Source organism: Lacerta agilis, chromosome 17 (assembly GCF_009819535.1).
Source record: "Lacerta agilis isolate rLacAgi1 chromosome 17, rLacAgi1.pri, whole genome shotgun sequence".
Lineage (NCBI taxonomy): Eukaryota > Metazoa > Chordata > Lepidosauria > Squamata > Lacertidae > Lacerta > Lacerta agilis.
In genome coordinates this window covers 35,642,099-35,654,552 of record NC_046328.1, presented here as the reverse complement: position 1 = coordinate 35,654,552, position 12,454 = coordinate 35,642,099, and the positions used below count along the sequence as shown (strand labels likewise).

The following is a 12,454-nucleotide window of genomic DNA, read 5'->3' as shown; positions in this document are numbered from 1 at the left end:
AAGTTGTTTAATCACGAGAAAAATCATTGTCGACGTTTACTAAAAGATTGGAAACTCCTTATAGACTTTTTGCATGAAAAAGAACTTATATCTGGGGGTTTGGGGAAAGAAGAAAATATTGGTTTATATAGAAAGAGGAATTGGTGGGTATTATTTTGGAATGGATATTTTGAATAACTTTCTCCATATAGCTAACAGAATGACTGGAGATTTCCTTCCCTCCTCCTTCTCCCCCCTCCCCTTTTGATTCGTGTTTTTATTTACTTTGTTTTTCTTTAAATAAAAATATATTGGATATTCCATCTTAACCTTTCTATATTTTCCTTCCAAATATATTGGGTGGGTGGGTGGGTGGGTGAAAAGAAATCTGCACTGGTCAAATTCAAGTTGATTTTTTTCCTCTTTTATTCCAGGGAAGCAGAGTTGCTCTACACACTCAGGAAAAGCAACCCAGGCATGGTTTTTTATTTATTTTTAATAAGCAGGTTCGCGGGTGATGCACGAACAGTGCAGGTTGAGAGAAAGTAACACACATAACAAAATCTCATTTGGCAACCATTTGCGGTGGCCATTTATTGAAACCAAACATGTGCCCCTCCTGTCCCGGGGACGGGGCTATGCGTTGATCCTCCAACACACATGAAATGCTTTTAAGTTAAAAAAACAACGGCAGAACATTTGTAAAAAGGGAAGGGGAGAATGGGATGGAGAAATAAAATAAAATTCACACGTTTCGGGAGATGACTGCCAAGCGGGCATCAGGAGTCGCAGGGGTAGGCGGGTCTTCCGTTGCTGCTCGCCTTGTGCCCCTCGCCCAATGTAGGCAAGTCGGGCAGAGACCGAGAGAAGCCACTATGGGGCCCTTGCCAAAGGCAGCTGCCCACCGCCGTGGGGCCCGGCAGGCTCTGACACCGAGGGGGCTGTCCGGGGCCCAGGTGCAGCCTGTCGGAATGGCGGCAGCTCATGGAGAGATGGGCGGGGGTCGAGGAGGTGGGGTGGCCGAAGGGCCGCGGAGCGACGGGGTTGTTCTGCAGGAAGACGACGAGCCCGTAGGCAGTGCAGTTCGGCGCCAGCAGGGTCTGCCCGAAGACGGAGCTTGCCCTGCCCACGTCCGCGTTGCCCAAGGGGGGCGTCGAAATGGGCGAGGTGTGAATCCAGGTCAAGTTCATGGCGGGCCAGTCGCCGCCCGGGAAGCGGGGAGACTCCCCCAGCGGAGCGGTGGCTTTGTCGCCAGGGGAAGCTGGGTCCCCGAGGTGCGTCTGGTGGAGTTCCTCCGTGGGGGGGCTTTGCGCGGGGCCTTGGCTGGACGGCAGCTGAGTTTCGGGGAGGTTCTCCTCCATGGACGACTGCTACGCAAGAGGAAAAACAACATGGCGTCAGAGGTTGAGAGGCACAACTTTGAGAGCCTAAATAGAACTTGTTGGATCAACCCCTTTTTTTGTAAACACCTGTAATTTTTTAAATCAATTTTCAATTACTAAAATCCAATATAAACCACATTTTATAATAATAAATAATAAAATAATAATATAAATAATAAATATGATAATGATATAACTAAATATAATATTAATATTAATAATAATGTGTTATTTATACCCTGCCCATCTGGCTGTGTTTCCCCAGCCACTATGGGCGGCTTCCAACAAAATGTTAAAAATACAACAAAACACCACACATTAAAAACTTCCCGAAACAGGACTGCCTTCAGTCTTTATCAATCTCCGATTACAATTCAAATTCAAATATATATCGATCCTAAAGCCAATTATACATTTTGTGTGGCCTCCCACGTGCTAGGTTTCAAGGTGAGATGATTTTATTTCACTCCGCTTCCAAAATTTTAATTAGTCAAATTACATTCAGTCTTGATCTTAATCCCTTATCAACAGCTACAGAGTTTTTGACTTCCATTCGTATTAACACATTTAAATAAATTTTATTTCTGCAAGAGGAGTTCTGCATTCCCATATATTAATGTGCTTGATGTCAAGATCAAGCCTTTCAACCTTGACCTCCTAGCTTTTTACATGCTGGGAGAATTTCCCATGGTGGGGGGGGGGGGAGGAAGAGTTTAGGAAGGGCAAGTCTGGAAGTAGGCAGAGGAGGGCGGCCGAGATGACAAGGGCCTGGAAACCAAGCCTTATGAGGAGCGGTTGAGGGAGTTGGGTATGTTTAGTCTGCAGAAGGCACAGAAGCGATCTTCAAACACATGAAAGGTCGTTCCAGGGAAGATGGAGCCAGCCTGTTTCTGCTGCTCCAGAGCGTTAAGACCTGAACCAATGGATTCAAGATATTTCAAATATATAAAAGGATGTCATATAGAGGAGGAAGAAAGGTTGTTTCCTGCTGCTCCAGAGAAGCGGACATGGAGCAATGGATTCAAACTACAAGAAGATTCCACCTAAACACTCGGAAGAACTTCCTGACAGTGAGAGCTGTTCGACAGTGGAATTTGCTGCCAAGGAGTGTGGTGGAGTCTCCTTCTTTGGAGGTCTTTAAGCGGAGGCTTGACAGCCATCTGTCAGGAGTGCTTTGATGGTGTTCCCTGCTTGGCAGGGGGTTGGACTGGATGGCCCTTGGGGTCTCTTCCAACTCTAGGATTCTATTATTTTTCCTCAACCCAGCTCAAAAGAAACACAGTAAGGAGGAAGGAGGAGATTCTGCTGTATCTCACCTCGGCTGTATCGCACGAATCCTGCGTTGCTGCCACACCGCAGTCAGCACACGCATTCCTCAAGGCGATGTGGGGGAACCATTGTTTTAGCATCCTCTCGACCTGCAGCAGAGTACCCAGGTAACGCTCCCTGGAAAGGAAAAAAAAGGAGAACAAGTTCGTAAACACCTGGGCCAGGGAGCAAGAAACCCTGAAGAGCAGCTGTCCTGTCACACAGTTGGCAACAATGGGCTAGATCAGGATTTCCCAAACTCGGGTCTCCAGCTGTTTTTGGGACTGCTATTCCCATAATCCTTGACCTGCTAGCTAGGGATGATGGGAGTTGTAGTCCAAAAACAGCAGGAGACCCAAGTTTGGGGAACTCTTGAGAAAGATGGATCAAGAGCCTGACTCGGCATCAGGCAAATTCCACACTTCCTAATTTAATCGGTCCGTTCTTTCATACCATGAGGACTAGAATCCTGCTATTATTTTTAGGGGAATTGCATGGCACAGAGGAAGTGGACAGAGGAGTGTTTTCCTCCTTTTCTCGTAGGACTAGAACTCTTGGCGATTCAACGAAGCTGAATGAATTCAATGATTGGAAAAAGAAAAGCACTTCCCCACAAAGAGCGTAAACTATGGAACTCCCTCCCACAAGGGGCAGTGATGGCCATCATCCTGGGCGGCCTTAGAAGAGGGTTAGGCAAATTCACGGAGGGAGAGAGGGCTATCAATGGCTACTAGCCGGGACGCCTATGGCTCTGCTTCCATGGGTCAGAGGCAGCAACACTTCTGAATATCAACTACTGGAAACCGCTCTAGCGCTCGGGCCCTGCTTACGGGTTTTCCATTGAGGCTCCTGGTTGGCTGCTGTGAGAACAGGATGCTGGACTAGATGGGCCACTGGCCTGATCCAGCAAGCCCTTCTTAAGTTCTCTGGGGGGTTGGGGAAGCCACGGCTATTTAAAGTGGTGCGATACTGCTTTACGGTGCAGACAGGGTCCAAATTAGGTTAAATCAGCCTTTAAAATGCCGAACCGGAGTGGAATCCTTCCTCTCTCCCTTTGCTGCAAGGTTCTTACCCCATTTCTGGTTTCTGGAGGACGCCGATGATGCGCTGGATGCGGTCCATGGCTACGCTCTGCTGGAAACTGCTTAGGCCTGGAAAAATCAAAGCGAGAGAGAGAGAGATTAGTCCACCTTTCCTGGGCCTTCATAGTCCTCTCCTGCTCAATAAAGGTTCACAGAGGCAGGAAGCATCATGTCAAAGCAAGCAGCCGGGGGGCTCACCCACTGCGCCCCCCCCATCAAAAAGTGTCCCCTTACATACCCCGAAATTTACCATCTGGGGAATGGGAGCAGGCAGTGTGTGAGCAAGTTTCTGGAGTAGAAAGCTTCCCCAGCCCCCTGCCATGCAGGAATTATTATTATTACTATTATTGTTTATTGATACAGCGTACTGCTCTTCATTCTGAGATCAGAGGGCAGCTCACAACAGAAATGAGAACACAAAATATGTAACAGGAACGTTCTCGCCAGGCACCTAAAGATGCGCAAGGAAGGCGCCAGGGAACCCCCTACAATGTGGAAGTGTTGCGTCTGCTTGGCTGGCAGCACCCGCTGAGAGGCCACTGGGAGCGAGCTGCCTTAGGCAAGAGTCAGGTCCTTGGGCCTACCTAGCTGAGTGTTGTCGGCACTGACCGGCAGCGACTCTCCAGGGTTTCAAGGCAGGGAGTCTATCTGTAGCCCCATCTGGAAATGCCAATGGTTGAACCTGGAGCTTTGCGCGTGCAAAGTAGGGTCTCTCCTGCTGCGCTCCCCACAAAATAACAGCATGGTTCTAGTCCTCATGAAGGCAGGGCTGATTGAATTGGGAACAGAGGACGCTGCCTCCTGCCGAGTCGGACTCTCGGTCCGTCGGGTTCGGTGTGATGCTTTCCCACTGATCTACAGCTCTTTCCTTAAAGCAAGTTTCTAGTCCTCATGGTTCAGATTTAAGATAGGAAGCTGTATTATGTCGACGCTTTGCTCAGCTACCTTAATATTGCCTGCACTGACGGGCAGCAGCTCTCCCAAGGCTGCAGACTGGGGACATTCCCAGCCAGGGATGCAAATTTAGACTAGCTAGTACAAACACTTCCATCGGGCAACTGTAGCTGCGTCCTCAGAGCTCAAGGGTGGATTCCCAAGCCATGCTACAGGGCTGGGGGGAAAACCCAGGGCTGGGAGGGGGCATGGCCTCGGGGAGTGTCCCGAGGGCCAGAAACAGAAGCTTTGAGGGCCGCACACCTGGATTCGCCTCAGCAACGAAAACCGGGTTGCAAAACTTTTCAGCGAAACTTCCCCCAGGGGAATGACAATTGCTAAATCCTCAATTTTTTTCTTTGCACCCCACCCCACACAAAAAGACCCCCCCCAGACCTTTTTTCCTCTGGCTCTCAACACTTTTCCTATTCTTTCCTTGCAAGGAGAAACAGCGAAAGCGTTCACGAAACCTGCTCACCTCTCTCGCAATTGCACTGGCAGTACTGTGACACCCCAAAGCGCCCTGGAGGGCTGCTGCCAGTCAGTGTAGGCGGCACTGAGCTAGATGGTGCGGCGGCCTGACTCTTGGTTAAGACAGCTTCCTAGGACCTTTGGAGCTTTTAAGGCAGCAAACTTAAGAACGGAATCGAGAATCTTCCAGGGTAGCCTTGTAAAAAGATTCCCCTTTATCCCCCAAACTGGATCTTATAACTCCATAGTTTTCTGTGGATGGCTCCAAGTCCAGCCCACAGTAAGGAAGAGTTTACAGCACACGCCTGACAGCCACGAAACTGACGGTACCTTTTTATTTTATTTTATAGGATTTACAGAACCAACGCACTGCAGGGGTTGGACTAGAGGACCCTCGGGGGTCCCTTCTAACTCTAGAATTCTACGACTGTGGGGGGGGGAACCCCTCAAAGTAGTTTACATTTAAAAAAAAAAAGGATTAACAACAAACTAAGGCTTTCAAAAAGCTAAAACATTAGACTAAAAATGGATCAGAAGGAGTCTCGACACCCTAATTGTCAGGATCTAGGCTTGTCTAAACAAAAACGTTTCCAGCAGGCACCGAAAAGAGTGCAGTGAAGGTTCCTGTTTGATATTCAATAGGCAGGGAGTTCCAAAGTGGAGGCCATCTCCATTACAAGCCTTGTCCCACACCTGGCTGGCGACCACACAAACATAAACAGATGCTCAGATCCGAACCAACAGAAGAGGAGCGGGGAAGGAGAAGACACATTTCCTCAGCAACTCAAAACATCCAGCTGTCAGGCTCCCTTACCTTGGTCGAAGCGGCCCATCTTCAGCCGGTTGAGAAGCTCCATCAATGGATGAATGAAGCCCTGGAGTTCCAAGCACTGGGGGATAAAAGGAGAGAAGAGTCAGCAGGGGATAAAAGGAGAGAAGAGAAGAGTCAGAGGGGACCTGTAATTCAGGGACCGACCCGGTGCATTGCAGGGGGTTGGAATAGATGACCTTTGGGTGCCCCTTAACACTCTGCAAATCCACTATTCTAAGAAACGCAGAGTAACGGGTCCTCTATAGTGTGCACAAATTGAGCAAAATGAGAATGGTTTCTCCTCTTTTACGGCATATTTATACGGCTTGAACTAATTTTTAAGTTGATTTTTAAATTGATTTTACTACTAAGCACATTCATTCTCATTTGTTTTTACAGCTAAGCACCTCCTCTTAAGTTACGGGGGCAGGAAATTTGCACACAGGACACTCAACCCCGTAAGCACGACAAATCCTGCTCACAATGCCCTCTCTCGCTCTTACGGTGCCGCCCGGCATCACCAAGGGCTGGGCAATAGAGTCGTACCTTGGAAGTTGAACGGAATCAGTTCTGGAACTCCATTCGACTTCCAAAATGTAAACACAGCTTCCGATTGGCTGCAGGAAGCTCTTGCAGCCAATCGGAAGCCGCGCCGGACGTTTGGGCTTCCAAAAGAACGTTCAAAAACCGGAACACTCACTTCCGGATTTTGATCGTTCGGGAGCCGAGGCGTTTGAGATCCAAGGTACGACTGTATCTGTCTTCCAACATCGTGATATGTATCACCAGCTAAATAAGGCATCGGCCAGCTCCATGCTCCTTCCCACATTGTGATTTTGGCACAGCACACAAACGCCACGATTCGTGATACATCGCCAGGCCGAAAAGCATGGAACCGATATCACGATGTGGACTTCGGACCAGTTTTTGGAGGATGTGTGGATATATCGCCTAGCCCTAGCACCACCTATGCGCTCTCAAGAACACCCCCGCCCATCCTGAGGACTAGAAGCTTGCGTTTTGATTTTGTGAACCCGCCATCTTTGGCCACTGACCTTCTGTGCAAAGATATGGTCCCTCTCGGTCCAACAAGGAGAGCGCACGTCCTCGCGGTCCGCCACACCCCTGTTCCTCTGCCTCTTTACTCCACGGAGAGGCGGCTGCGCTGCGTATGGGTGGGGCTGGACGCCCCCATTCTGGCACCTGCCGCTCTCTGCCCGTCTCCGGCCTGCGGGCTTCCTCGTCAGGCCCCCGTCCGTATCCGCCAAGCGGCTATAGTAGGCCTCGTCGAGGGCCGCCGGGTGACGGCAGCAAGGTCCCGTAGGCCGCATCCTGGCCGCAGCCAGCAAACCAAGCGGCTTTCTCGTCCGGCGATTGCGCTCCCGGCAAGGCAGGCTTGGACTAGTCCGCCCCAGCGGTTCTGGGGAGAAGAGGAAAGTCTGCCGGCCAGGGTAGGCACCCCTACGGTACTTCAGGGGCCCCGACTCCTTCTCCGCGTCGCTCCCGCCGTCCGAGACGAAGGCGTCAAAGTCGGCGCAGCGGTCGTCGTCCTCCTCGCTCGTGGCGCTTTCGACAGAGTACAGAGACTCGCCGGAAGAGACTCTCTTTGAGGAAGAATTCATGGCTGCCATTGAGATATATCTGGGGAGAAGGAAAGACAAGGGAAAAGTTAACAAACACAGCTTGAAGACAGGCAGTCAGGGCAAACATTTAGCATTGTTACTAACAACAATAACCGATCTTTTCACGTGGCACTTTTGGAACTCCCTGCCTGTTGACACCAGGCAAGCGGAATGCTAAGGCATGTTCCAGTCTGTTTTTAGTCCATTCCCGGTTTTATTTATTTTGCCTCTTTATTAAATGTGTACACCGCCCTTCCTCAGTTTGGTTCACACCACAAAAACACAAAATAAAAACAAAACATGCATCCTAAGAACAAAACAAGCCCACAATCTGTACATTTAAAAGGATGTAGTAGAATATTAATCAACAAAGAGTTGCTTGACTGACAGTTTTCTTCCCTCTGGAGTTTTTTTTTTTTTTTTGGATGATCAAAAAGCGCAAATCTTGTCAAACAAATAAAATAAATGTTTGTTTATATCCCGCCTTTCCCCCAGATTGGGACTCAAGACGGCTTGCACAAATTAAAAGAACACAGATAAAATATAAAAAAGCTAAAAAAAACCTACAAAAGACAACTGCTAAAAAGTAACTACGCTTTGACAGAATGAAAACAATACAAAAAACAAATATATTAAAATACACTTGGATTCCGCGCCCAAGTTTTAAGTAATTCCTCAAAAGGCAGGCCCCTCCAACCTAAATTACATTAGTAATTTAGTCAGCACAGGCAAATCGACTTTATAAAACGTAAATAACCACATAAAATAAATGGGGGAGCACTTTTTTTAGTGGCTAGGCAGCCATATTGCATGCTGGATCAGGCCAACGGCCCATCCAGTCCAGCATCCTGGTCTCACAGTGGCCAAATTACCCCCCCCCCCAAAAAAGCTGGGAAACTAGATAGACTGCCTCTGGACGTGGAGGTTCCATAAGAACATCAGAAGAGCTAAATTAGTCCAGTGACTCAACTAGTCCAGCATCCTGTCCTCACAGTGGCCAGCCAGACGCCCCAAGGGGGAACCTCAAACAGGACCCAAACGCGGGAGCAATGAAGTTTCCATCAGCCAGCATTGAAAAGCACCGCTGCCTCCAGATGTGGAGACACGAGCACGGCCGCCTCCGGCTAGCAGCCATCGGTAGCCCTCTCTTCCTCCATTTAATTTGCCCAATCCTCTCTTAAAACCATCCGAGCTGGTGCCCATCGTTGCTTCCAGCAGCAGTGAGTTCCGCAGTTTGCGCTGCGCGAAGAAGTCCCTTCTCCCATCCGCCCCGAATCTCCCAACGTCCTGGCATTGGGAGAGATGGGAGAGAAACTCGACCCACTGCAGCCCTACCTCAAAGGGGTGTCGCTCCGCCCTCACTTGTGGGAAGATCACACGCAGAGCCACCCAGGCAGAGCCCAGAGAGAGTATGGGAGAGAGGGAGGGAGGGTGCCACACACCCCTCCTTCCACAACCCCGGTGACGCCACGACTGCCCTGCTAATTGCCCACTGTCTTCTCCCCAGGACTGAATGTAACAACCAGCTTGAAAAGAGGAGGAAGAGGATTTGCAACCGCCCTGTCCTCCGGAGGTTTAGATCCACGGCGTTTCCTGAACAACAGCCAGCCTCGTGGCAGGCCACACACCCGCCAAATTAGGTCAAGGGAAGGTGCCAATTCGGCCCCGCCAAGGATTCAAAGAACAGAGGGCAGCCTCCCGCAGCTGCTGCTCAGAGTAGAACCACTGAGGTTAACCAATGTGGGTAGCTCAGCTGCCACTAGATTCCGGGGGTGGGGGTGGGGATGCAACTCGGAGCTTAGGCTCCAAATACGCCCTACTCGAGAGTAGACACACCGAAATGGACAAATTAAGTTAGGGGTATTTTATTTCACTGGCCTTACTCCTGCGTAGATACAAACCCTGGGCGTTCCCAGGGGATCGCCCCCCCCCTTCCCAACAGCCCTCAGATATTTTGGGTTCTCCCCACCCTCCGGGGTCAAAGATATAGGCCTGTCTGATCCGTAAAATAGACAAGTCTCTTCTGGTTTTGGATTTTGAGTGGCCTTCCTTGCTACCTAGCAGGGAGAACATGCACCTGTGAAAATTCCCCCTTTCTGTGATCGCTGTGATTCCTGCATTGCAGGGGGTTGGACTAGATGACCCCTGGGGTGGCAACTCTATGATTTGTCCTTCCTGCCACTGTGCTGCGTGGGACAGATGACCTGGCGCTAGGGGCCACGAAATTTGATTTTACAATCCCCCCCCCCCGAAAAAGGAACAGGGTGCCCTAACTCTTGCTTTCTGGAAACTGCCTTGCTACCCGAGATCTGGGAATATGAGGCAAGACAGGCTCCTGGAATGCTGCAACAGAGCCCGGACCTCTGTCAGGGGTGCTGGAAGTTGCAAGATTCAAGCACTGAGCTGGGAAACAGTTCTAGTTAGAGGCAGGTAGCCGTGTTGGTCTGCCATAGTCAAAACAAAATTTTAAAAAAAATCAAGTAGCACCTTAGAGACCAACTAAGTTCGTTCTTGGTATGAGCTTTCGTGTGCATGCACCTTTTCTTTAATTTTTGCTGCAAAGCTGCACACTTACTCCAGAGAAAGCCCCACTGAAGCCAGTGAGGTTTACTCCTGGGTAAAAAACATGCTTGAAGTCTGTGCTGCAGTGCAGGCAGGCAGGTTTTGCGCGTTGCTGGTAGGAGCGCAGAGTTCCCAAAGAAGGCAACGGGGTTTACTCCCGAGTAAGCATGTACAGGATTGGGTGCACGAGAAGGAACCCTTTCTGCTGCTACAACAGCTTGCCACTGAAAAAGCTCAGCATCCCGTTTTTCCCCCACAGTGGCCACCAACCCCAATTGTTTCCAAAAAGCCCACAAGTGGGTCATGGAAAAGCAGCAGCTGGACTTTAATGTTAAACTGCTCCTGAACAGAGAGGCTCCACTTAGCTGTTCTGGTTAATAGCCGCTCATCAAATTCTCCTCCTCCTCTACAAACTTGTGTAACCTCTCACTGCTGTTGCCACATCTTGTAGCAGTGAAGGTTAATATTATTATTTAATAATAATAATAATAAATCAGCAGTATGACACCAACTGTAGAATTCATCGAACACAGGATGCCATTCTTGTGAATGTATCTATCAAACAACTTCCTTGAGCTTTCTCTATTACTGGAACTGCCCAGATAATGCCAGGCAATTATTATAGTCTGTGAGAAACACACAGAACACAAACTTTCTCCCATTTTGCAAAAAGGTTATCTGCCTGGTCGCCTGGTCCTAAGCGCCACAGGCGAGCGGCGACTGATGAACTTGCTGGCTGCTATATCTATAAAGCCAATATTTAATATAGGCTATATATATATATATATATATACCCAAAAAGCCAAATAAAAGCAAAAGATTTATTTCCGAACAGGCAGGCAGTCAATGATCTTCCTATACTTTTAGCATCAATGAAAGTTATCTATGCATCCGCTGACATTAAAAAAAAAATAACCCGCGACACTAAAGCATTAAATGGCAATTTTTAAGGTATACCAGAACATGCTCATATTATTATTATTATTATATTTATAAATAAATAAATAAGTCTGCAGACATCAACCCAACAGAGCCTGCAAATCCTTTTCCAGGCAGCACTTAAGATTTTATGACTAGTGTTCGCAAGTTTATAGCATGCAATAAAATGTTTTATTTGCACAAGGCGTAGTAAAAATAAAATAAAAGGAACAGGCGCTAGTCTATCTGCACATTTATAAGGGGGGATGACGGGGTGCCCCAAAGTGTTGCAAATGAAGTCAAATTGCATTCCTTTATTTGAGCACAACTGCAATTATTTTTTTAAAAATTACGTATCTAGGCTTTAAAAATTAAACAAGTCACAACTAAGTAAGTAGCAGAATAGGATCTAAGCCGTCTAGCCGTCCATTTCGACTTTACTCCCAGGTAGGTATACTATCCTAGACCCCCCCCCGCCCAACCTGGGAGTCAAACCCGCCACAGAACTCAACGCCACTTTCTTCTGACATAAATGCTCGTGACGTCAGTTCAGATGTCGCATTCAATCCTAATGACCTAAAAGGGGGCGCTTTGGGTGGGACGGTTGTACAAAAATTTCTCCCGGTCCTCCCCAATACCACTAATCCGACCCCTTTCGCCTCCTTCTCCGGCACCGCTTCATCCGCCGCAACCCCCCCCCCCCAAGACCCGACCCCGATCTCCCCAAAACAGAGGTCGGAAACACAACCACACCACCGACGAGTTCCCGAAAAGAAAAGGAACGGAGAGATAATCCGGACTCCTCCTCCTCCTACGCTCCGGCTTCCCATATCCCCCATTGCATCGAAAGCTCTGAAAATTAGAAAGTGCACTCTGCGCGCGTCCAGAGGCAGCTCGCCTTCGCCGCGAATGATGGAGAAAACCTGCTTCAATTCTAAAAGCGCCGTTATAATATATACACACGTATTTAGATTCATATTATAGAATAGTATATAAATAAATAGTATATATATATATAGATATATACAGATATATACAGTATATATAAAAGCAGCAGGATTCCGGCTCTGAGCCCCTCAGCCGGCAGGTTTTCCGGGCCGGGTCTCAGAAGCGGAGGCTCCCTCCGCAGCGATCTACTCACCAGCTCCTCTCAGCGGCTCTGAGCTCCTCGCTTCCCGGCTCAGCCTCTCCACCAAGGCGGGCGCAGGAGCCGAGGCGAGGCGAGCCGGGCTCAGGGCAGGCGCCACGAGGCCACGTGCGGAGGCGCACGTGCTCCCCGGGCCACGCCCCGCTCGCCTTTCATCCGCCCCCCGTGGAACGCCCAGCGGATACATTGTATCGCGGCCCTCCCCCCGCCTCGGCGTTCGGAGCGCTCCCATTGGCCCT

General features: G+C 49.1%; 1 protein-coding gene across 1 annotated transcript; it reads right to left on the bottom strand.

Annotated features, from left to right (window-relative positions):
• Positions 1–554: 554 nt before the first annotated feature.
• CIART (circadian associated repressor of transcription) lies at positions 555–12,294 on the bottom strand. Its single transcript, XM_033136230.1, has 6 exons — positions 12,210–12,294; positions 7,022–7,607; positions 5,970–6,045; positions 3,742–3,820; positions 2,678–2,807; positions 555–1,349 (listed from the first exon to the last, which is right to left on the bottom strand). Exons 2-6 carry the CDS (start codon positions 7,595–7,597, stop codon positions 759–761), a joined length of 1,452 nt encoding a protein of 483 aa, XP_032992121.1. The 5' UTR covers positions 7,598–7,607; positions 12,210–12,294; the 3' UTR covers positions 555–758.
• Positions 12,295–12,454: the final 160 nt, after the last annotated feature.